At 30.1% G+C, this 26,564-nt stretch overlaps 3 protein-coding genes across 13 annotated transcripts; 2 read left to right on the plus strand and 1 right to left on the minus strand.

Annotated features, from left to right (window-relative positions):
• Positions 1–9,479: 9,479 nt before the first annotated feature.
• LOC126670275 (serine acetyltransferase 1, chloroplastic-like) lies at positions 9,480–11,030 on the plus strand. Its single transcript, XM_050363965.2, has one exon. It carries the CDS (start codon positions 9,667–9,669, stop codon positions 10,789–10,791), a length of 1,125 nt encoding a protein of 374 aa, XP_050219922.1. The 5' UTR covers positions 9,480–9,666; the 3' UTR covers positions 10,792–11,030.
• Positions 11,031–19,975: 8,945 nt separating this feature from the next.
• On the plus strand, positions 19,976–22,747 carry LOC126667809 (desmethyl-deoxy-podophyllotoxin synthase-like). Its single transcript, XM_050360894.2, has 2 exons — positions 19,976–20,902; positions 22,002–22,747. The coding sequence occupies exons 1-2, from the start codon at positions 20,012–20,014 to the stop codon at positions 22,620–22,622; spliced, it is 1,512 nt and encodes a 503-aa protein (XP_050216851.1). The 5' UTR covers positions 19,976–20,011; the 3' UTR covers positions 22,623–22,747.
• Positions 22,748–23,170: 423 nt separating this feature from the next.
• Positions 23,171–26,250, minus strand: LOC126667810 (uncharacterized). 11 transcript variants are annotated; one of them, XM_050360896.1, is made up of 10 exons: positions 26,063–26,250; positions 25,834–25,894; positions 25,173–25,325; positions 24,943–25,028; positions 24,798–24,870; positions 24,628–24,705; positions 24,047–24,109; positions 23,690–23,765; positions 23,496–23,539; positions 23,171–23,397 (listed from the first exon to the last, which is right to left on the minus strand). In XM_050360896.1, exons 3-10 carry the CDS (start codon positions 25,182–25,184, stop codon positions 23,386–23,388), a joined length of 444 nt encoding a protein of 147 aa, XP_050216853.1. In that variant the 5' UTR covers positions 25,185–25,325; positions 25,834–25,894; positions 26,063–26,250; the 3' UTR covers positions 23,171–23,385. The 11 variants fall into 11 exon arrangements, 3 of the variants coding, with proteins under 3 accessions (XP_050216853.1, XP_050216854.1, XP_050216852.1); XM_050360897.1 differs by lacking the exons at positions 25,834–25,894; positions 26,063–26,250 and having other exon boundaries at positions 25,173–25,827; XM_050360895.1 differs by lacking the exons at positions 25,173–25,325; positions 25,834–25,894; positions 26,063–26,250 and having other exon boundaries at positions 24,943–25,113.
• Positions 26,251–26,564: the final 314 nt, after the last annotated feature.

Raw genomic sequence — 26,564 nt, forward strand, 5'->3', positions numbered from 1 at the left:
GGATTGGGGGAGTTTGAGTCGAATCCAATTGTTTCCGACTCTTTATATGCAAATACGGATTTAGTTTTCATTATCTAATTTCAGTTTATGAATTGAATTTATGTGAGTTTCGATCGGGATTTTATGATTCAAAGTAAAATCTTAGCTAAACATTAAAATTAAAATCCATTCATAAAAAATAAATATAAGATGGATCCATATTTAAATTCAGATAAAATGTAATCATAAAATTGGAAAAGCCAAAAAACAATTCAAACAATTTTTTTAATTTTTCAAAATATGCTTTATGGTCCCAGGAATAAAGGCGGTGAAAGAAACGTTAATGAGATTACAACCTGAAGAAATTAAATAAAATCGAATCGGAATTTTAAGAATAGTTCGATCATTAAAAAAATATAGTTTATAGTTTAATTTGATTTGTATTCTTATAAATGTTTAGTTTTTTATTTTCAATTTTCAATTCAGTTTTAACAATTTGAAAATTAAATACAAAAATAAAAATGAATATTAAATAATTATTAATTTCGTAAATTTTATATTCATATTTATATACATTTATATAACACTTAAGTAGCAATTTCCCCCTCAACTTGTAAGCAATGGACAATTAACACATAAATTAATTTTATGGCAAATCAGTCACGAACTTGGTAAATTAACCCTATTTTGGCAATTTGCCTTCTCAACTTGTGAGCTAATTGTCTCATAAATTAACAATTTGCCCCTCAATTTATAAGCTAGTAAATTTTAGTTCAAATATTAAATTGTTATTTTCAAACAAGTTCACCCACCAAATTTATAATAATCCTTATTTCTTTTTTTAAGGACATTTTTTTATTAATTAAAAAAAGAAGCGTTTGTGAAAAAAATACTCACAATCTAAATATTTACCGCTTATACTATTTGAGCTATAATGCATGGGTTTCAAAGACTTTTGTAGACTTGAGTCCTAAAACTCTTTTACTTGATTTCATATCAAACTGAATCCAGCCGAGTGGCGCACAACCCTAGTCGGAATATGCATTCACCTTTTTCAAGGCATCCCCACCTCATAAAACAGTGATATAATAATAATATACACTCAATTATACGTTCCTTTCTCTTTGTTTCAGTGGTCTGCAAGGCGTCGTGTGTTACAAGTAGACCCTACCTCTCATCCATTTTCACACAATTTCAACTTAAGTCCAACGCCTTTACCAAAATTCAATCGAATCTTCAAATTTCAACTCTTCAACTCAATTATCTAATCTAACCGATGAGTTATAGTTCAAACGGTATAAGTGCTAGATAATAATCTGTTAGGTCATGGGATCGATTACTTCCATAAGGCCTTCTCCATCCCTTAATTAATAAAAAAAAAATTATCTAATCTAACCAATTTTTTGTTTTGTAGCTGCATAATTATCAATTTGTGGCACTACCATCACAGTAAAAGTTTCATGAAATTTTTTATCAGTATTATATTTTGATTTATTATAGAAGATTTAGAACATAACAATTAAAATGATGAAAAATATATTTAAAAGTATTTATAAACAACAATTGTCAATAAAAAAATGATGTCAATTATATAAAAATAGAAAAGAATATCATCACGTGAAATTGTATCGATCACTGGCTAAATCGATCTTGGTCTCAATTTAATGTTTCCAACTAGTTAAGAATGGAAATTTGATGTGTTTATTTACCAAAATTGAATGGGCAATATAAAGAAGAAAATAAATGAGATGATGGCATATGACTCAGTATATTCAATATCTTATTATTGGGCTTACAAATTATAGATAGTTGTATGATCGCGTGGACGATGCTTTGGCAATTGTGTGAGTTTTTGTTTCTTAAGGCAAATGTGTGATTCTAGATTATGTGCATTTCAACCATTGAATAAGAACCTTGGATATATACTAATGAGCTATATTTAAAATGGTTAAAAGGTTAGGTAGCATTGTGATAAAATATAGATTCAATTCCTATTACATGCATTTTTTTTAAGGGTTAATTTTTAAAAAAATCACGAACTTTACACGAAGTTTCATTTTAATCATGACCTTTAAAAGTTGCCATTTAAAGGCACGAACTTTCATATTATTTCAAATTCATCATTTCAGTGTATATTCATTGACTAAATTTTTCACTAAACCATTAATAAAAGACCTAAGTTATTAATTAACATCAAATCTTATTATCTTTCAGTTAGAGTATCTAGGATTAGAAATTTTTAGTCAGATAAAATACAGCGAATTTTACTTTGGTGATAGAATTTTTAGTCAGATAAAATACAGTGAATTTTACTTTGGTGATAGATTTGAAATAAAATGAAAATTTGTGCCTTTAAATGATAACTTTTAAAGGTCATGATTAAAATGAAACTTCGTGTAAAGTTCGTGATTTTTTTAGTAATTAACTCTTTTTTTAATAATAAAAAAATAAAATATTTGATATAATTCAATAATTGTATATCTACTTCAAAAGAAACATATATTTGTTTGTGTATCAGAGTTCTAAGTAAAATTATCACACTTCCTACCTGATTTAGATAATTAAACATAAATTTTTTATTGTTGACATAATGACAAAACATATAAATTGGTGGATAATATGCCTATAAATAGGTTTCAATTTATGTAAGTAATGTAAGACATAGGAAAAAAGAGATTAAATTGTTTTTGTTGTGTTATTTTAAAAAGGTCAAATCTCTTATGAAAGTTTTATAAAAGTTTAAATTTTTTAATTTTATCCAATTTGTCCTGAAACGTATGATTTCGTTTCAATTTGTCTAATTATGTAATTTTACTCATGTGGCGCCTACGTGGTACTGATGTGGCAGTGCCACACATCAGCGCCACATAAGTAAAATTATGTAGTTGGACAAAATTGAAACGAAATCATGCATTTCGGGACAAATTGGATAAAATTGAAAGGTTTGTATTTTTATGAAACTTTCATAAAAAATTTGGTCTTTTTTAATCAACTGTCTGAAATTTTTCATATTTCGAACCGAACCAAATCAAACCAAATCAGCCAACCAAAATTACTTTACAACATCAAAACCAATTTGAACCGAGTTTGTCAGTTCGATTCAGGTGTTCAATTTCAGAGAGCCTAACCATCTAGACTATCCATACTTTAAAGTTAACGCATTGGACGTGGCCTTAACAATTGAGTACGTAATCGATTACATAACGTCCCTCCATTATCATTCTACTTTGTTGCTAAATTCAGTCACTAGCTTCAACATCAAACTTTTATTTTAAGGTTCTAAATTACAAACAAATTAACTATTTTTTAGTTAGTTATTTAAAATCAAGGCAAAAAGCTCATTTTATCTCCTGAGTTTGGACCAAAAGAAAAAATAAACCCTTAAAATTAGAAGTTCGCTCATTTCACATCTTGTAGTGGTCCAAAATAGCTCACATTATATCACCGTTAGTTTCTTCAGTCAAATGATGACTGGCACGTAAGGAAAAATTTTAAAAAAATTCTTAATATTTAAAATACTTACCAATTTTATATTTATAAATTTGTTTAACCATTTTCACCCTTTTTTCATTTAAATATCAATAATTAAAAAATATTTAAAGTTAAAATATTTATAAAATAATTAAAACTCAATTAAATACTTCGATCCCTAATTAAATGCTTCAAAATCCAATTAAATAAAACAAAATTTAATTAAACCAATTAAAATTTTATTTAAACCTAATTAAAATTGAAAAATTTAAACCTAATAAACCTAAAAATTAAAAAAAAATTATAATGACTATAATTTTAAGGCCAAATGACCAAAAAAGGCCAAACCTTTCATGAAAGTTTTACAATAGTCTAAATCTTTCAATTTTATCCAATTTGTCTTGAAACGCATTATTTCATTTCAATTTTATCCAATTACACAATTTTGCTTATGTGGCGCTGATGTGTAGCATTGCCACATCAGCGCCAAGTAAGCGCCACATGAGCAAAATTACATAATTGAACAAAATTGAAACGAAATCATGCGTTTCAAGATAAATTGGATAAAATTAAAAGGTTTTAACTTTTGTGAAAGGTTCTGGCCTTTTTTGGTTATTTGGCCTAATTTTAAATATAATAACTTTTTAAATTTTTAGAGTTGATGTGGACAAAAAAACACTACATAGTAAATTAATATATAAGTTCTATTTTTCATACGAACTATATAATTAAAAACATTAATAAATAATATATCAGTTAACAATATATTAACATAAACATATGTCGTCAACAAAAAAAGCATAAACATATCAAATTAATCAGAATTTCTCGTACCAAAATTTCAATTTCAATATTTGTAGAGATAGTGACTGACGCGTCATCACTCGCGTCATCGCCACTGTCCCTGTCCCTTGTCAAACATTTACAAAAAGCTCTGATTTAGTGACGTTTGGCATAATGATAATTATGAGAAATTAGCGAGGATTAATATTGTATTTGTAGATGTTTGTTCCGTAAATTGTATTAAATCTGTTAATAAATAGTAGTATTACATTTTTCATGAGTTATTAAATTTTATTTATTATTATGTTTAAAATATAGATTGTTAATTCTTTTTTTGAGCATGAAATTATTCCAATCTAATAAATTTATTTATTTTTATCTAATATAAGTAAAATTCAGTCAAATAAATATATATTTTTATGGAAATAAATATTGTTTTATAAATTATATTGATAACTAGTTAAAAAAGAATTTGAAAGCTTGAGTAAAGGAGTGATAACTTTCAATTTGTTTTATGTAAATTCAGTTCATATTTTTCTTTTTATTATAAAACTACTCTTAATTCTGCCTAAAAATATAATAAATTATTTTAAAATGATTTAATTTAGAAAATAATATTATTAATGACTAAAAAAATATTAATATACTATTACAGATGTCCATAACTTTTAGCTAAAATAAATTAGAAGTTTATATATATATATATAAAATAATTATTTAAGTTTATTAAGTGTTTTCTTAGAACAAAACTGATTTTATTACATCAAATTCGAAACAGTTATATTTTTTAGAAACTCAGAGAAATGACAGACCCACTCTTAATGACCTGAATTGGAACTGGCATATTGCGATAATACATGTGTTGTCTAATTCGCAGATCGTCTCCCGAGCAAAAAATTAATCGTATCAATCTGCTTCGCTAAAACAGCGCAATCCTCCACTAAAATCTCTGAATTCTGAACCTCCGGACTCCTATCTCCAAAATCGCCTCCATTGCATCTGACTCGATTATGAACTTGTTTCTTCCTTTCAACCAATTGAGTACCTCTTAGATACCTATAATCTTATCCAGTTGAGGCGAGTACGAGCCAAACCAATTGCACTGTCGCGCAAGAACCAAAGACCCATACCAATCTCGCACCACAATTCCTATTCCAATACGTTGGTGGCGTGGAAAAACTGTTGCATTAATGTTAACCTTCAGTCAACCATCCAGAGGGGGCCGCCACTTAGCTCTCCTGTCTTCTTCTTGTCACTGTTACACTACTGATATGAGGGGAGGAATTATTTTCCACCTTCCAGGAACTGAGGTGGTAACTATAGAAACTGCTATCACCGAAGAAGCCACATTCACCTTATTCTTTCATACGATATCATTCGTGCTAACCCATAATGTCCAGCAAATAAAGTCAGTCATGGTTTTATCATCATCACCAAGCCTCTAAAGCTAGGAACTACACCAATCAAGGACATAACTGAAATTTGTTCCCTCCATCTTCAATACCACCAACTCCCAACTATCTATGACCGAAGGACATTCAGTAAATAAATGAGCAGCATAATCATTCCAAGCCATGCAACTCATGTACGTAGCATTAACAAAAACTCGACTAGACGCCAACACTTCAATTGTGGGAAGGAGACCAGCACAAACACGCCATAAGAAGCTTTTGATGTGAAAATGGGCTCTAAGATTCCAGATCCGACCTCGAATAACATTCGGAACAGACGCTATGGAAACTCTTTACCGAAAACTTACCTTTCAATTCCAACCTCCACCGCCATTTGTCTTCGATGTTACGATTATTAATACGGGACATTCAAAATCTGAAGCACATCTTCCTCATCGAAGACATCTCTGACCAAACCCTCATCCGACTCTTTCCATCCAAAGTCATCAATTGATCCATCCAAACATTTGCTAAATTATGTTGTTGGACAACATTCACATAGCCACTCTTAAACTCCAACAGCTAAGGAGATTTCCAGACTTCTGTTGACTTTCAATTACCAATATGAGCTCCCAAATATCAACCTCGCTTGAGCCTCGAAAATACTCCGCCATATAAAACTAGAATTTGCATCTAATTTTGCATCAAGAAAAGACGACTTCAAAAAATATTTGGCATTAAGAGTAGTTATATAAGAGTTTCTACCACATCTTTTATAAGTAAATTGACTTAACAATAAAAAAAATATAAAAATAATCAAAATTTAAAAGAATAAGACACATATTCTTTCTTCGTCGTAGAATGATAATTTCATTTATTATTTTCATCTTTTTTAAAACCATTACATATTTTTTTTATTTTATATTATCTTTATTTATGATATAATTTTATTTAATTATTAGTAAGTAAAATACTTTAAAATTTTATTATATGATATGAAATACTTGAAAAACATATTTGTATGTTTTTAACCATAAAAATTACAAATTATTATTATGATAATTTGATATTTTTTTAATTATATTTAACATTTTTGATGTAAAATCTTTTTTTTCTTTGATAATTGAGAAGGGAGAACGCTTGTGAGAGGAAGCGAACCCACGATTTAGTAGTCTGTTGTCCAATCCTTATATTATTTGAGTTATAGGTCATTGGTTAAAATCTCATTTAATCGTAATTAGATATGTTAATCTCACCATGTAGCACAACCTTTTGCGTTTTTTTCCGATTTGAACACAAACTAAAAAGTGTCTCATCCATTAGCACAAACTTTCCAAACTTTTTATTACATAGCCCGTTCTGCATTTTATGCTTTATTTCTTATTAAAATGTCGTCATTTTTGGTCGTACGGACGACCAAAACGACGTCGCTGTAGACATTTATGCTATATATGCCACATAATAAAAGGTTGTACTATTAGTTAAGACGTTTTATAGTTTGTGTTTAAATTGAAAAAAAAAACGCTAAAAATTGTGCTATATGGTAAAATTAACACCTAATTAGAAATATAATAAAAAAATCAAATATTATATTGAAATGGAAGGACAATTTAATATGGTATAAAGAGGAATTTTTTTTGCTAAAAAATAGATTTTATTTTTTGTTCTTTCTAAAGTTTTCTAAAGAAACACAAAGCTTAGAAAAAGACATCCGTTGCACTAAGTAGTAAGTACATGATCAATTAGTGTTGATTTTGACTAGATGGCAACAATGATAATTTTTACTTTAGGGATTTCCTTTTCTAAAACACAAATTATATTAGTATTAGTTTTAAAAAGACGCAAATTGAAAGATATATCTACTTTCTTTACAAAAATAGCCTAGTCACATAAATTATGATATCATCAAAATTTTACGAGAAATGACATTATATTTAATTATTAGTCTATTTTTAGTTTTATAATTTAGATTACCCTTCTTTTCTATAATATTTCAGTTGTTTAAAATAATTTTTTCTAACATTAAATACTTCATATCATCAAAAATATAATTGATAAAAATAAATTTTAGTTTAACCCCTCACTTTAGTATAAAATAAAAAATAATAAATTTACACTATAAATAAAATAATTTTCAATAATTCCTACCATCATCTCTCAGGACCTTTACACTGATAGTATTATCCCTGAAATGTTTTTACTATTTTATTCAAAATATTTAAAATACTATTTATTTTATATTTTAACTATTTTTATTTTATTATATGAAAAAATACATCATCCATCATTTTTTAAAATTTATTAATAAAAATACTGTAAATTTTTAAAATTATACTTCATACTTGACTACTTAACATACATTATTTACTTTTAATTTTTGTTTAAAAAAAATTGATTAAAAGAAACACAAAAACACCAGAAAACACTAGTACACATAAAAAATACACCGTCAGAGTCTGATGACCATTATTCAGTATTTGGCTGAAAAATGTATTATCGGCGTCGATCAACATCGGTCAACACGTGATATGCTCACTACTGACCATTGGATTATTGATTTTGTTGATTGTTATGTATGTGTGTTTTTTAACAATATTTATTGAGTTTAAGAGTTTTTCTTAGTGTATTTTTGACAATACCAGTATCTAAAAGTAAACCAAAAATAGACTGAAAATTAAACCAAAAATAGACCGGTTTAATTTCGATTTACTTTAGCTTTTTTCCTGTATTTTTTAATCTAGTATTTTTATAGATATTGTTTTCTTTAATATCTTAAATAATTTGTTTTTTCATCATTTTCTTAAATAATTTTTTTGGATGGTTATAAAAAATTATCTTTTTATTACGTCATAATGTTTTAATATATTTTTAAAATATATAAAACTAAAATCAGAGGTATTTATACCAAATTTAAAATTATCCAAAAGCTCAAAAGAATTAACGAAATACTGAAGTTACAGAAGTCTACAACCTAGGATTTCAATTCGCCAATAGCTGAGGATCTCCAATTTGCCTATAGGCCAAAATTTTCAATTTTTCTACGATATTAGATCTCCAATTTTAACACGCGCAATGACAATTTATTAAAATGACGGGTTTTTTATGAAAGTGGAAAAAATGAAAAGTGAAAAATATGGGCAGTTGAAAAGAAATGAGCATCTGATTTTTTTTTTTAAAATGCTACAAAAGCAAAAAAAAAACAACAATTACAAGTCTCAACAAAAATCAACCAAAAATTCAGAAACTCTTATAAGAAAAGCAATGGCACAAGCATTATCCCTGTTCATATACTGCAATTTACATTTTTCTTATTTCAATCTTGTATTTTTAATATTATTTCCAATCGCAATTTCAATTACAGTGTCAAGTTTAGTTTTTCAGTTACAGAAGTTTTCTTTTAAATTTAAACGCTCTTAATAGGTTTGTTTAAAAACTCTTGAGATTGTTGAAAGTTCTTTGGAAATCGATACAATCGTTTGATTTTATTTTAAAATATTTAATTTGAGATATAACATCTGACACACTCACACACCTTTGCCACTAATGTTTTTTTTAAAATTCACGAGGAAATAAGAGTTTTCCTTGAAAGGCTAAAACACGAGGAAACAATTTTTTTAGTAAAAAACAAGAAAAAAAATATATATACTTTTATGAAACCAAAATTAATTACCCAGACATATAAAATGAAAATAATAACGTTTTGGCGATTGCTAAAATATACTATACTATAAAAAACAGTTTCAATAACATGAATAAAAAAGAAATTGACAATTTCTTCGTCCTGTCCTTGTCTTCTTTATAAAATTAGTGACAGAATATAATTCACTTTTGCTTTTTTCCGAATATAATACACTTTCCCGAGCAAAAATTGTGTGAGAGATAGAACACCAAAGCTCTATAAATTACTATTTCCCATTCTTTAAATTCAAGTGTCAACAATCCAGAGAAGCAGATCCACAAGGTTGCGTGATCAACATTTTTTCCCTCTTAAATATTTCTTATCCACTAGAAATTTTCCCAAGAAAGTCCAAGAAAATTTTCAATGAAATTTCTAGTTGCAGTAACCCCTTCTCTATATAAAGCCTTCTCTCCTCACAAACCATTCTCATCACCACAAATTCTCTCTTCAATCTGCACCAATATGGCTGCTTGCGTTGACACACCAAGAACTGAACTTTCTCGCGATCCAAACAGGTCTCGTTCTCAATCCGACGAATCATACAACAAGTATTTGAAAAACTATTACCGACCCAGTTTTCCCGATGACATTTCACGCATACCCATTTCCAAGAATCAAACAAAAAACCTCCACACGGGTCAAATTCTCGAAGAAGAAGATCAAGAACCAGAGGTTAAAGAAGATCCATGGCTGAAAATGAAAGAAGAAGCAAAACTAGACGTTGATCAAGAACCAATTTTATCAAGCTATTATTACTCGTCGATTCTCTCACAGTCCTCACTCGAGAGAGCTTTAGCCAATCATCTGGCGGTAAAGCTAAGTAATTCGAGCCTTCCTAGTACTACTCTGTTCGATATTTTCACTAGGGTTCTTGAAGAAAATCAAGACATAATCGACTCTGTTAAGGCAGATTTAATCGCAGTTAAAGAACGGGATCCCGCTTGTATCAGTTATGTCCACTGTTTCTTGAATTTTAAAGGGTTTCAATCTTGCCAAGCGCATAGAATTGCTCACAAATTATGGACTCAGGGGAGAAAAGTTCTAGCTATTCTGATACAGAACAGAGTATCGGAGGCGTTCGCCGTTGATATTCATCCCGGAGCTAAGATTGGTCAGGGGATATTGCTGGATCATGCTACCGGAGTTGTGATCGGAGAAACTGCTGTGATCGGAGACAATGTTTCGATTCTGCATAATGTTACGCTAGGCGGGACTGGGAAGAGTTCGGGTGATAGGCATCCGAAGATTGGAGACGGGGTTTTGATTGGCGCGGGGACTTGTATTCTGGGTAATATTAGGATCGGTGACGGGGCGAAAATCGGGGCGTGTTCGGTTGTGTTGAAGGATGTTCCGGCGAGGACTACTGCGGTTGGGAATCCGGCGAAATTGCTGGGTGGGAAAACTAATCCGGTGAAGCTTGATAAGATTCCGAGTTTTACTATGGATCAAACCTCACATATTCATGAGTGGTCTGATTATGTCATTTGAATAAGGCTCTGTTTTAATCTTTAGCTAGCGATGCGGCGTCGTTTTGTTGCAGACTATAGTATAATATAGCGTCCATTGCCTTTGCCCTAGTTTGTCGGCGGCTGGGGTTGAGTGCTTGTTTTGGGCTATAATTACAGTTTGATTTGTAGTAGTTTTTTTGTTTTACTATGTACTGCCTAAATAGTTCATCTAATGAATTATGAATCATAAGTATTGCAAAATTTGCATTACAAACATAAGTTCATTTATAGTAGTAGTACAACATTTGTCAGAAAATTTTATAAATTTGAATAATGTGCTCTATCAGTAAACTATGCTAAAAGTGTAAAATTTGAATAATCAAATCAATAAATTTGGTTCAGATATTATTAAATTAATTCTATGTTTTTATTCGGTTTTGTTTTGGAGAATATAATTGCAGTTAAGTTCAGTATAATACAAGCAAAAACTTAAACTGAAAAATCAATGGAATTGCCAATATTCTATCCAGTATAAAAATATTTGTAATAAACTAGACTATGTTTGATTTAAAATTAAAATAAAATTTTATTTTGATTTAGTTTTGTCAGAGAAGAATGCATATTACTAATCACGACTGCTTGCATTGTGCATAGTAAATCGTTGGCTTAATCAATTGTTAGGTCTTTAAATTTTATGTCTTTTGATTAACTGGTCTCTAAACTAAAATTTTGTCTCTTTCTAGCTCACAAACTCAGGGAAAACGTGTCATCAAATCTTTCGATGGATCCCCGTTAGAGATTTTGTTAGTTATGTGACATTTTTAAACAAGTAATTCGTCATTTTTGAATTGCAAATCACACGTTTTTTTTAACTGAAGGACTTAAAGCCACGTTTATTTATAAGTTCGGGGATAAAAAGACAAAACTTAAATCGCAAATCATTTAATCAAAAGGCGTATAGTTAATCAATATTCTACTAAGGTTGATGATTAAATTATCTCACTAACGCCAATAATTTCCCCTCCCAAATGATGAAAAAAACTATATGTATTCCAAATCTTTTCAAAATTACTAACTTCCTTGAATGTTTTAGTTTAACTCAATAACTTTTGTGGAAGATAGCATTTTATGATTTTTTTTTGAAAAAGTTATCCTTTTATGAAAGTATTTGTAATTTTCTCTAGATTTTGTTTTAGGTATATGTTTAATATTTAGGGTTTAATGTTTAGCATTTAAAGTTTAGTTTTTAGGCCGCCGATCGGATATGGTAGCTGTCGGTGGGGGAGGTGGCCTGCGGTGGTGGAAAAACAATTGACGGTGGCTGGCGGTTGCTAGCACTTTCCGCCGGGGACTGTTGGGTGGGGTGGTGCCGGGAGGGGTGTTGGTCGGTGCCTAGAAGTTAAAGGTGGCTAGAAGTATTTGCTAGTAGGGGAGCGCCAGTCGACGACGACTGACGAAGGCCAACGGTATCTAATAGCGGATGACGATGAGGGCGGTGGTGTAGGCCGGAAGTGATCGATTGTCGGTTAGAGTTAGTTTAGAGTGAGTCGGTGTTTTGTGTAAAGCTTTAGGTACTACTATAAAAAAAGACCAAATGTTATAAAAATGCCAAACCTTTCATAAAAGTTTCACAAAACTCCTGACCTTTCAATTTTGTCGATTTTGGCCAAAAACAAATTATTTGGTTTCAATTGTGGCCAATTCTCAATTTGATTTCAATTTGCCTATGTGACGCCTATGTGGCATGCCAAATATTGAAAGGTCAGGACTTTTGTGAAATCAAATAATTCATTTTTGGCCAAAATCGACAAAATTGAAAGGTCAGGAGTTTTGTGAAACTTTTGTGAAAGATTTGGTCTTTTTACAGCATTTGGCCTATAAAAAATGGGCCTAATAGCTATTTTTGGTAATTGTTTTTTGTTTTTTAAGGTAGTTTTGTGAGAAGTTCATAAAAAATAGAGATAATTATACAATACACTGTAGATTAGAAAAATAATCTCAATAATACAGTGCATACTTTCAAAATTGAAAAGTACGGTTCAATCTTTTTATTTCTCACTTTTAACTTTTCTCTTTTTCATTAATATGTTATATATAAATCCTAATATATTATAATCTTATTGCAGAAAACCAAAACAAAAGAAAACCCTAAAAATTTGAGACTCCCGCCGCCAACCATCTGCTAGTCTCAACCTCGCCGCAGCTGTTCGTGAAGCTATGTCGGTCGCGCGATAGACTTGAAGCTGATGCCCTTCATAAAGAGGAAGCAACTCAGACCGTGGATTTCCAAGCCGCCGAGTGTCTTGAAGGAGGAAAACGGAGATGGAGGACCTGCTGCCGTCTTCAGATCTGTGAATTAACCACCATTGTTTTAATCTTCACAAATCGCAATTGGAGAACGAGAAGGCAATCGGAGGTTTACAGGCCGCCGTGAGTCTTAAAGGAGCAACGACCGGAGATGGAGAACTAATTGTCGTCGCTGGAGATGGCGGACCTGCTGTGATGAATTTATTAAACTAGTAGATGAATTTGACTATTTTTTGTAATAATTTTGTTGTTGGTTAACAAATGGTTCACTAATGGTAAACCAATAATTTTTTTTAGTACACTGTTAGTAAACGTTGGTTAACCGTTAATAATTTTTATTTTGAATATATGGTTAATTAATCGGTGGTAAACCTCTGGTAAGCTTGAATTGTATATTTAAAACAAACTGCACTTTTAATTATAGTTAATTAGCATTAATAAATTTATAGTTAATTAGCGTTAATAATTTTCGTAATAAACCTAAATTGTTCATTTAAAATATAAATTTTGTTTAGTATACCGTTAACAATCTGTTAGTAACCAGTTGGTTAACCAAATCGTATTTTTTTATAATAAAAAAAATATTTTTAAGAAAAAAAGATAGTTTTACAAAAAGAAAAATACAAACAGTGTTTTTCAAAAACAAATTTTGACACAGTATGTTTGAGAATATTTTACTCTATCATGGGATTTATCAAAAAAACCCTAAAAAATAGTTTGAACTTGGGATGTGGGCCATGTGGCTATTTACAGTTTTGGGCTACATGGCTTGGGCTATGATAATGGACTTAGTTATTTTGTAACATTCTGAGATGGAAAAAATTGATATGAGTTCAATAATTAGTTACTATTGGGCTATTTTCAGTATGGAGGAGCCCGTATTTACAATCTTTCATCAATTTGATGATCCTGTTCGGTGTTTTAAAAATCGTACCGGTAATCAAACCGACAACAATGCCGGTTTTTAGTTTAAGCGGTTGAACTAATTCCATAACCATTTTAACCGGTTTAATAAATTAAAAAAAAATCTGGTTCATCGATTCAACTCCCGGGTTTTTACCAGTTCAATCCGATCCAACCCGATTCGATCCGGCCTAATTCAGTTCAACCGTAAATTTCAATATTTACAGTTTTAAATTGGACTACTGGCCGATTTTTATTTTAACCGGTTTGACCGGCCGGTTTGGTCCGATGTTTAAAACACTGATCCTACTAATAAATGTTATTTCATTAGTTCACTTACTGTTACAAGAATATGCAATGGTATGTAGCAGGTGTGCAGCATATTTTTGTTTTCATATCCTTTTAGTTTTAATTCATTTTTCAGTTGTAAAAAGAGGATTTATTTTGATAATATTTTCATATGAGATGGGTTTAAGTTTTTCTCCCTGGTCTTAATAAAAAATAGCTAACAAATTATGTTGTATGAAAACGAAAATGGACATGAAAACAACGGAATATTGGCAAAAAGTCTGAAAAACTACCGATCTTTTAATTTTTTTTAATAACACCCTCACCTTGTAATTTTTTCAATAGCACCCTATTTCGTATTTTTTGATTTCAATAGCACCCTAAATTTAAAAAAAAAATTATTATAAGGATTAAACTTTTTAAAATAATTAAATTTAAGGGTGATTTTATACCTTTTTCTACTTGAACAAATTTAAATAAGTCCCTTAACTTAAAAACCTTTCAAATAAATCTAAAAAAATAAATAAATATGTATTAATAATTTAATAAAAAAAAAACCGAACCCGCTCCGGAGGAAAACGAGGTGGTCTTCCTCCATGGAAGACCAACTGCTGGTCTTCCAACATTTACAAATTTAACCCAATTTAATAATTTCATTGCAATTCTATCCAATTATTTGATTGTGTTGAAGGATGTTTTGGCGAGGACTATTGCTCGATAAGATTCCTAGTTTCACCATGGATCAAACTTCACATATTCATGAGTGGTATGATTATGTAATTTGAATAAGCCTTTGTTTTAATCTTAGCTAGTGATGATGCGTCTTTTCTTGCAGACTATTTTTTTTTATCAAAAATAAAATTACTCTAAATTAATTATTAGCGGGAATTAGCGGCAATTAGTTAGTATCAATATTCATGTGTCGATAGCCTTTGCCATAGTGTGTCGGCAAATGGGGGTTGAGTGCTTGTCTTTAGGCTGTAATTACTACTTGGTTTGGGTTTCTTTTGGAAAAGTTTACGTATTTACCTCAAAAATAAAAATATTTCTTTTTTACCTTAACACAGAAAAATTATAAAAAATACCTCACGTTTTTTTCAGATTTATGTTTTTACTTTACGTATTTAAAATATTTATAATTTTACTCCGTTATCATCTGGTTATCATAACATCATAATAATCATGAATCCTTCTATAAATTTTTTTATGTAGGTTATCATAACTTTATCAAACTTTATTATCATTCAGTTATCATACTGCAATGTTATGATAAGAACATGCTAATGTAGTGATATTGATATGATAGTCAAACATTGATTTATCATAACATTATCATATAAGTGCCATAAACATTATTATCTCGGTATCATATGATAATGTTATGATAACGACATGATAATTTTATGATAACAATATAATAATTAAACATTATTTTCTGTAGATTTATTTTCATGCAATGCCATGATAATGACATGATAATATAGTGACATTAATATGATAACCAGATACTGTTATTTGCAGGAATTTTTTTAGGTCTAAAAGTTAAAATAAATCATAAAAATCACCACGAGTTAAGAAAAAATCGATAATATTATATATGAAAAAAAGGCGGAGCGAGGGTGGAGCAATAACAAAGCAGAAGAGAACAAAAATAGAAAGAAAAAAAACAGAAAAAAATAGAAAAGAAAGAGAGAGAAAGCGAGAAAAGAAAGAGAAAAAGTGACAGATGGTGATTCGAAGCACAAAAAAGCATAAAATAAAATAAAAGATATTATAATAATAAAAACATGTCTTGAAGGAAAAAATTAAAGACATTAAAAGAATGAGATATTTTCTCGATTTTTTTTATTAAGATAAAAAATTATATTATTTTTAAATAAAAATATTTTGCCTAATTTTCTCTTTCTTTTGCTATATACTACCTTTTAGTTCATCTAATGAATTATCAAACTTAATGATTGATAATTAGTATAAAAATATAGGAAAAATTTAAAATAATTTTTTAATTATCAATTCAGTTTGAAATTTAAATTATCTAAATTAACTGAACATGCTGATTAAATAAAGAAATTTATTTATTTTTATTTTTAAATTATTTTATTTTTTCCTTATATTTTTATCAATTTAAAAAATGATCTTTTTAATTTAGAAAATGAATATCTATGTTAATTATTTATAAAAATATTATATATGATATTTTGAAACTTTTTAAAATAGATAATATTCATGAACTGAAAAATATAGATTCCTCAAGGTTTTTATACATTATAGCTGATAGACATAATGTTTTTAATTTTATCATACAAAAAAATTGCTGACAGGAACTAAACTGCTTGCAAGGAACTATAGTTTGTACTAGTAAAAAGAATCGGCTAGAAAATGTGAGAAGTCCAAAACAGCTTTCAATTTCTTTGAATTGTTTGTACGCAACTCTTCAAAATTTCATTATTTACCATCATGTTTTCATGGTCCTAATTAACCGTCGTTATTGCTGGGAAGGTCTAAAAAATTGATCGAACTGAACTGACAGCTTAAATTTGGTTTAGCTTGATATCATTTGGAGGTTCAATTTTGACCACACAAATTTTGTAGTTAGGTTTTACAATAAATCGGGTTGAAAATAATTGAACCGAACTAAATTGAAAACCGATAGAATTGACTGGTTTCGTTCATAAATATTTCTCGGAATTTTGATTATTCCTTTTGTAAAACTGAAAGATTTTAGTTTTGATTGACCGAATATGTGCTGGTACCCATTTCTAAATCAATGTTGAAGAAATTATTTATTTTTCAAATTAAACCGAATCCAACTAGTCGGTTCGACTAACTTTTTTGGTTTAGTTCAGTTATTTAGGTTTGAATTGCACTAAAATTAAAGTGAATTTTTATGTTCAAAAATCAAACCGATAACCTAACTTTTTTTTTGTTTTATAATATTATACCAAACTAAACTTAAGTTATCGGTTAGCTATGGCAAATCTCCACTGTGCATTTACAAACAATCCATTGGAAATGAGTCTATAGATATACTATAGTCGTATTTGGTTTCATTTGTGCAAATCAGTTACTTATTTTTAAAATTTTGTTATTTTTGAAACAAGCACTAATTTAGAATCCGATTATAAAAGACTTTGAAAATTTTCATTTTTCTAAATGTTATATTAAAAATTATAATCTATAATATAAAAACTTATGCAATAATTCTTAGTATAGTAATAGTGAAAAGACAATTATTATAAATATATTAAACTTGGTATTAGCAGTCAAGTAGAGCTGGTTTTCATTGGGTCAAGCTTTGAATAGTTTTCGCTGACTAATTAAAACAACTGAAAGCAGACCCTTTTTCAGTTGAAAAAAATGAAAGATAAAGCAGCCCTTTCTTAATGCATCACCCTTGATTAATTTGGTTCAAGTTCAGAACTGACGGTTGAGAATTGAAATGAGAACGGGCGGCGGTTGGAACGAGTGGCAATGAATTTTCCTTCCTTATATTGACTTAATCAACAAAAAAAACACTCCATCTTTCAGGCCCTTTTTAGTTGTACCCCGATATTATAATTTTGTCCAATTCACCCAAGTTCGCACCTTTGGATTTCAATTCCACGCTCAAAATCAAATTGAACTCTTTTTCATTCGGAAAAATTCATAAAAACCCTTATAAAGTACTCGTTTGAACTTTTTTTCACATAAAAAGTTGAAAATGAATGATTTATTTCAACTTTTTTCAAATAGAGAAGAGATCAATTTAATACACTACTGGATCAGTCGCTAATGGCCTAAATTCCATCGCTAAGACAGGTTAGCGACGGATATAGAAATGGTCGCACAAAAAATTTGCGACCATTTTTCAAATTCATGGCAAAATTAGCGACGGACTATCCGTCGCTAATGGCCTAAATTCCATCACTAAGACAGGTTAGCGACGGATACAGAAATGGTCGCACAAGAAATTTGCGACCATTTTTCAAATTCGTGGCAAAATTAGCGACGGACTATCCGTCGCTAATTTTGCCATCTCCGTCGCCAATTGTCAACCGGTTGAGACCGATTTTGAGACAAAATGGCGACGGAATTAAATAAATAGCGATGGAATTATCCGTCGCTAACTGTGCCATTTTTGAGACATAAATGGCACATTTAGCGACGAAATTATCCGTTGCTAAATGTATTAAATTAGCGACGGAATATAAGCTGTCGCTATCTGTGCCATTTCTGTCTCAGAAATGGCACAATTAGCGACGGATAATTCCGTCGCTATTTATTGTATTCCGTCGCAATTTTTGTTATTTTTTGGCAGAATTTTGCCGTTTGTAGCCGATTTTTCCGTTTATTCCTGTCATTTTACACCTATTAAATACAGTAACTATAATACGTTTATAAATTATAATAAATTGAAACAAACACTGAATATATACTTTAATATATATATATATATATATATATATATATATATATATATATATATATATATATATATATAAAAGTATACATATAACATCTGAAAGAAAAAACCCACAATTTGTTCGGAAAGCAAACTAGGACAAGATTACAAAGTATACATATATACTTGAGGGTGAAATTGAAATCCAAAGGTGCGAATTTGGATGAATTGGACAAAATTATAATGTCGGTGTGCAACTGAAAAGGGGTTAAAAGGTGGAGTTTTTTTTGTGATTAAGCCTTTCTAATTTAAGCCATAACTATAGAGCTATTTTTTATTTTTATTTTTTTATTTATTAGTTCTTACTTGGCTCGATTCAAATTAGTCAAAACAGTGAAAGTTCTGAATATCGGACGGTCCAATGCGTAAAAAAAAAACTTGAAACGAGAATAAAAGAAAGAGAATAACAATTATTAGTTTTATGTTTTTTTTTTCTATATGAAGTTGAAAGATGATATTACACATATTAACAAAATTAATGTATTAAATGAATGAGAAATTAAATTTGTTGAAATTAACATTAAAATAAAATTTATTATTACAATTAACAAGTATATATATGATATTTAATTATTTCTCAATAATTGATTTTATATAATTTAATATAAAAAATAAAATATTGTTTATGAATAAACTGATATTTATATGACCCGTTTATTGTATGTATCTATTAGTAAATGAAATTAATAGTTCGTGTTGTATTAACCCATTAAATAAACGTACAATGTTTGAGTTAAAATTGCTGACATGATTATTTTAAAAGACTATATTTAAGTTACTTAATACACGATATATTTAAATGGATATACAATCCATTTATGATAGGTTAGTTTTTTTTTTTTAACATTTGAAAAGAGAGCGATTGTCAGAGAAATCGAACTGACGATCTAATACAATGCTATTTAACGCTTATATCATTTTAATTATAGCTAATTGATAAAAGGTTAATTATTCTTCATAGTAAATACAAATGTTATTAGTTTTAAAAAATGGGAATGACAATTATTAAGAAGAGAATAAGATTCACATTTTTACCAATGGGTGATTGCTCAAATGATGTGTGCGGAAAGTATTTTGCTAAGATGTGGGATTAAATCTTTAAACAAAACGTAAAAAAGAAAATTTCCACTCCAAATAAAAGTAATATTTTCTTTATGGCATTTTTCATTCTTATTACGGAAGTCCCAAATTCAACGAAAAAGAAAAATATCAAGGTAGACAACAAAACTGAATCAATATAGTTGTGTAAAATCAAGAATCAACTACTATAAATACTACACTATATCAAGCAATTAATCAATATCAGATTATACTTTTCATCATGGAGCTTAAATTTCTATCCTTTTCTGTATTATTCACTACCCTTATCTTTATCCTCACAGCATTAAAAATCTGGAAGAAATCAAAATTTTCCGATCTTCCTCCAGGGCCATGGAAGTTGCCTCTCATAGGAAACTTACACCAGCTTGCATTAGCAGGCTCGCACCCTCATCGTTGTCTTCGAGACTTCGCCAACAAGTTCGGAAGCGTTATGCGGCTTCAGCTTGGCGAAATTACCATGTTCGTCGTCTCATCGCCGGATTCTGCTAAACAAGTGATGAAAACTCATGATATTGTCTTTGCTCAAAGACCTTTTGTTTTGTCTGTCGGAATTATAACTTACAATTTTACGAATATCGCCTTTTCTCCGAATTCCGACTACTGGAGACAGCTCCGAAAGATTTGTATCACTGAATTATTAAGCCCGAAACGCGTTCAGTCATTCAGATCAATCAGAGAAGAGGAAATGTCTAATCTGATTGCTGTAATTTCTTCTTCTTGCGGAAAACCAATTAACTTGACTCGGAAGATATTTTCTTTAATATACGGAAATACTGCCAGGATTTCTTTCGGCAAGAAATGTAAAGACCAAGAGGCGTTTATTTCTGTAGTTGATGAAATTTTAGAGGCGGCTTCAGGATTTGGTGTCGCGGATTTGTTTCCGTCGTTTAAAATTCTTCATCATATCAGCGGAACGATGTCTAAGCTCAGAAGAATCCAGGGTGAAGCAGATAGGATTCTTGAAAGCATCATTGCTGACCACCGAGCTAGCAAGAGAGCAACAGTGGCTGGTGATGATCAAGAAGATCTTGTTGATGTTCTTTTAAGGCTTCAGGAACATGGAAATCTTGAATTTCCCTTGACAACTGATAATATTAAAGCTGTTCTTCAGGTTAGTAGCTTTTTATAAATCTAATCAAAACTTTCAATACGAGGGCATATATGTGGATAAAAGAAGTTAGATAAAGTAATTTTATATTTCAATAATTTTGACTTTATAAACAGAGATATTCCTAAAAATAAATTTGGGGAGTATGATCCGTCAAATTGATAAGTTTGAATAATTATAGGCCAATTGATAAAAAAAGTTAAATCTTTTATGAAAGTTTCACAAAAGTTCAAACTTTTTAATTTTATCTAATTCGTCTTGAAACACATGATTCTGTTTCAATAATATCCAATCATATAATTTTGCTCATATGGTACCTATAATGTGGCATTACCGCACATCAGCGCCACATAAGTAAAATTGTGTGCAGTCGACCCTATAATAATTAGTATGCATGGTGGACTAAAAATTTATTAATCATTAGAATTATTAGTTTATTGAATATTATATAAGACATAATATTAAAGTTTAGAATTATTAATTTAATAAATATTAATTATTAGAGGGTTTACTGTACTTGGACAATTGAAACGAAATCAAGTGTTTCAGGACAAATTGGATAAAATTAATAAGTTTGAACTTTTGTGAAATTTTCATGAAAGGTTTGACATTTTTTAGTCATTTGGACATAATTGAAACGAAATCATGCGTTTTAGGATAATTTTGCTCATATGCTGATGTGACATATACCACATATCATCGCCATGTAAGCAAAATTGTGTAGTATTTGAACATACAATTGAAACAAAATCATGCGTTTCAGGACAAATTGGATAAAATTAAAAATTTTGAACTTTTATAATTTTTTATAAAAAGTTTGGTCTTTTTAGCCATTTGACCATAATTACATTCAAATCTTAGTACAATAAATGTTATGGAGTTTTACTTTTTTAAAAGTTAATCCATAAGTACAATTCACGTGGACCAAACACATTTAATATAATTTTTATAATTTTTTAAAATTATTAATAGACTAAATTGTAAATTTTGTAAACGAAAAAACATGTCAAAACAATCAAATAATAGATATTATAAAACTATTTTGCCAAATAAGTTATTGTGCATGTCTCTGAATCTGTTTTCTTGTTTTACACTATTATAGGACATATTCGTTGCTGGAAGTGAGACATCATCAACAACAGTAGAATGGGCCATATCAGAAATGTTAAAAAATCCAAGAACATTGAAAAAGGCACAAGAAGAGGTAAGGGAACTCTGCAGTAAAAAAGCAAATGTAGATGAAACAGATCTTCAAGAATTAGATTACTTAAAGTTAGTAATCAAAGAAACGTTGAGATTGCATCCTCCCGCTCCGTTACTAATTCCAAGAGAATCGAAGGAGCAATGTGAGATTAATGGGTATAAAATCCCATCAAAATCCAAAATCATCATTAATGCATGGGCGATCGGAAGGGATCCAAATTATTGGCCTGAAGCTGAGACTTTTAATCCCGAGAGATTTCTCGACAACAACATCGATTATAAGGGGAATAATTTTGAGTATATACCGTTCGGTGCTGGAAGGAGAATGTGTCCTGGTATTTCGTTCGGCATAGCTAATGTTGAACTTCCACTTGCACAACTTTTATATCATTTTGATTGGAAGCTTGCTGATGGGCAAAAGCTTGAAAGTTTAGATATGGCTGAGTCGTTTGGTACTTCAGTCAGAAGAAAACATGATTTGCAGTTGATCCCTATTCCATATCATCCTTCATCTGTTTGATGCTTGACATGATCAACAAGTTATAAAAGGGCTTAACCCATATAGAGGTCTCTGTACTTTATACATTTTTTTTCTGTAGGTCCTTATACTTTATTTTTGTATTATTTGGTCCCTTTACTTACCTATTTTTGATTTTCAAGTACTTTATGAGTTTTTTCCGATCTTTTTGTGTGGTTGGAGGAAACAAATTACACTACACCAAACTTAGCCTATAGAGGCGGTTTTTTTAAATGTAGGGGCGGTTTTAACCGCCTCTACAGAATTTAGAGATGGTTTTCCAAACCGTCTCACGTGCGTCGGGGTTTCAGCCGTAGCTATGTTATAGCGACGGTATTATCGAGCGTCGGGGTAAGTAAAATATTAGAGGCGGTCTGTAGAGACGGTTATAACCGCCCCTACTATCTGTTTGTAGAGATGCTATCTCACGTATAAGTAGGGGCGGTCTCGCATGTATCTGTAGGGGCGGTTGCGCATGTATCTGTAGGGGCGGTTTTAATTGCCTCTGAGATAAAATTAAAATTTCTATTTTTTTTAAATTGAAAACAATCTCATAAAAGGTCATATATATGATAAGAAAATTCAACAACTAATGAAAATACATAAGTTTGAAATTGTAAAATCTACATTATAGTACCCTAAATTGGCTAAACTAACAAAAACTAAAAACATTCATGATTATATATTTAAGCTAATCTATTTGTCTTTCAAATCTATCTGATTTTGGTCTTTAGCCTTCTATGAGTCTTCAAGTTGATCTTTGACATCATATCAAATCCTACATTTAGGAATCAAATATTGATTAAAATCATACACTTAGCAATACCAATATCAAAAGATACTTGGCTAGTAAATATGGATGTGCTTTTACATTACCGTAAGAATGTAGAGGACAAAGCCAATTAACGCAATTACTAGACCTGCAATTAAAAAAAAAAACTAAAATGAAACGAAATCCCATTGTTCAGTCCCAAGCACAATCACAACCTGAATATACAAGTGCACAAATTGCTTCAAGCAAAAATGCAGCTAAAAAACTGAGCAGATAGAAGAAATACAAATTATCATACCTTTAAGCAAATGCATACCCTTATCTAAGAAATTTGATTTGAATCGGTTACTATTCCAACTAGTGTGCACTCGAGTCTACATTCATGAGTCCTGGAATAGATTAGTCCAACTTGGTGATCTACTTTCACCAACTGCTACATCTTCCTCATATTAAAAGATATCTAGCTCAAAGTGCAACTAATTATTCTTTAACGTTGATGATTTCTTCAAATTTGAAATTAAACCTCAAATTATCAACACAGCCATTTTTGAATTTAATTCAAAACCTCAGTTCATTTCTCAATGGAACATCGAATCCGGTGAAATCATCAACTTTAATATTTATGCAATAGAAAACCAGAACAAAGAGCTTATACCTGAAGAACCAAAATTGCGGAGAATTTGAAGCAGCTAGGCAGCATATGCATCAAAATCAAAAGCTAAAATAAAATTAAAATCATAATTAATCGATTAAAACCAAAAACATAAACTAATTGAAAGAGAACAAAAAACTTCAGAGATAAATTCGAATAGGCTAGTATAACATATAAGTAACCTCAAATAATCATAATAACACATTAAAATCAAATATTATATTTCAAAATTAAGGTTGTCTTTCAAGCCAATTAATCTTGAATGCGCATATTAGCTAACTTGTCAATAAGTTTTACCAGCAATAACCCTTGTCTGATTATGCGAGCACAAAAGTTAGTTTCCATAAATGCTGGATTGCTTGTGTTATTCACATAAAACATTCTGCAAGTAAATATATAACAAATCAGGTGCATTGTCCCATTTAATGAGAAATGGCAGCCACATTATATTAAAGATTAAACAAATAGTAATGAAAATAAACAAACATCAAGTTTATTAACGTATTTGCTCCATATTTGATGAAGCCAGAACATGTGTCACTTAAGTATCTCATATATATCCTAAAGCAATTAGTATAAAATACCTTTAATTGATCTGTTGAAACTAACATGAGAATGGAGCCATCACGGTGCATGACACCTCCGTAATGCACATCATCACCCTGCAATTCAATAAGGAACCAACTATTACAAAATGTGGATATAGAGAAATAAGCAGAGAATGTTGCTACAAATATCCTAGTTAAAGTTAGACCTCCTTTTGAACTGGCAATTGACCAGCTCGGCGCTGGAAATCAGTAATCTTTGTGCTTTTCTTCAGATGGAGTCTGAAGAGAGGAAACCATTAAGAAACAGAACATAAAAGTTCGATAATGCAGAACTGGAAATTGACTACTTACTGGCTTCCATTAAAAGGAGTTCTAAAGATTTTAGGTTCTCCATTCTTCCCGTCATCATCTTCACTGCTGATTTTGTGTAGTGTCACCTGCATAAACCAATATGTATTCATCATTTAGTAATGCGTAGTAGTGACCATTTTCCATTACAAAATCAATTTTATTGTTATAAATTAATACCGGTTTATCCTGAGAACCATCACCTGTAAGTTTCAAGTAAAAACATTATTTACCCTGAGAACCATCAGCTTTCTTTAAGTAAATAGTCATAATTAGCTGACAAGAGCTTTGGGCGTCTCCTCTTCCACATAGCTCCAAATGCATCCCAAACGGCTTTGTACCAAGAAGATACACTTTTGCTTGCTCCATAGATTGAAAACATAGAACTGAATACCCAATTTTGAAATCAATTGAACAATATTTTTATTCACCATTAATTGTTAAATGAAATTGCAAATTTAGATCCTTGTAGATTTAGATTGATCTAAAGATGATAGAAAATATCAATGAATATGAAAGAAACGACGACTGTAATTTCAGTAATATATCGCCATATCTCGAGAACTATTACTTGATGCAATCTAAATCGTATTTACTGATTTTTGATTTTTGAGCGTAAGCGTCATTGAAGCATATTATTCTAATTCACACACAAAAAAAAATGTTAAAACCATCTTTGGAGCATATTATCAAACAGGTAAAGTGCAATTGCTATGGGTTAACATAATAGCACAACACAGATCCATTAAAATTAAAGACAAATTGTTAGTAAAGAAATTGCTTATGAAGTCAAAAGTTCACATCAGAATGCAAATTACTTATGAAGTCAAAAGTTCATATCAGAATGCGAAATAGAAAATTAGAATTTAATCAGTGAAATTTGCATAATCTCACCTAAAACTTCCACAATCTGCACTTCTTCAGACCTTAATCGAATAAGAATTGCTCTGAAACTCTGCATTTACAACAGGAATATCAAAATCAATGGATAATTGATTGCAAAATCAAAATCGATCAGTCAAACCCTAAAAATAAAACTAACTGAAATTTGTAAAAATCAAAGAGAAATTAGGAAACAATAATTTGATCTAATACATATAGATGATAAGTAACAATTAATTACTTCGAAAATTGTTTAATTGATCGAATGAAATTTTTTGTTCAGCGTTGATGATGTCTCTGAAAAAAGAAAAGAGAAGAACAAAAAACAAGGAAAATATCGGCTCCGAAAGAATGATTAGGCTGAAATCAGTTTTCCTAAAACTATTTAAATAACCAATCTTCATTTTAGAGATGGTTTAAGCCGTCTGAGTTTGCCTTCTAAATTGATGACCGTCTCTGTGAAACATCATTACATTTTTATTTTATAAAACTTGCGGTGCTTATTAAAAGCGTCTTAAACTGTTCGTTGCTAAAAACCTTTTTTGGTGTAGTGAAAAATTGTATGTAGAGGGACTGGAGGAAACAAAAATTGTAAGTAGAGACTGGAAAAAACTCACAAAAGACCTAAAAATCAAAAATAGGTAAGTAGAGAGACCATATAATATAAAAATGAAGTATAAGGACCTACCGAAAAAAAAGTGTAAAGTACAGGGACCTCTATCTGGATTTGGCCTTATAAGAGA

Source organism: Mercurialis annua, linkage group LG2 (assembly GCF_937616625.2).
Source record: "Mercurialis annua linkage group LG2, ddMerAnnu1.2, whole genome shotgun sequence".
Lineage (NCBI taxonomy): Eukaryota > Viridiplantae > Streptophyta > Magnoliopsida > Malpighiales > Euphorbiaceae > Mercurialis > Mercurialis annua.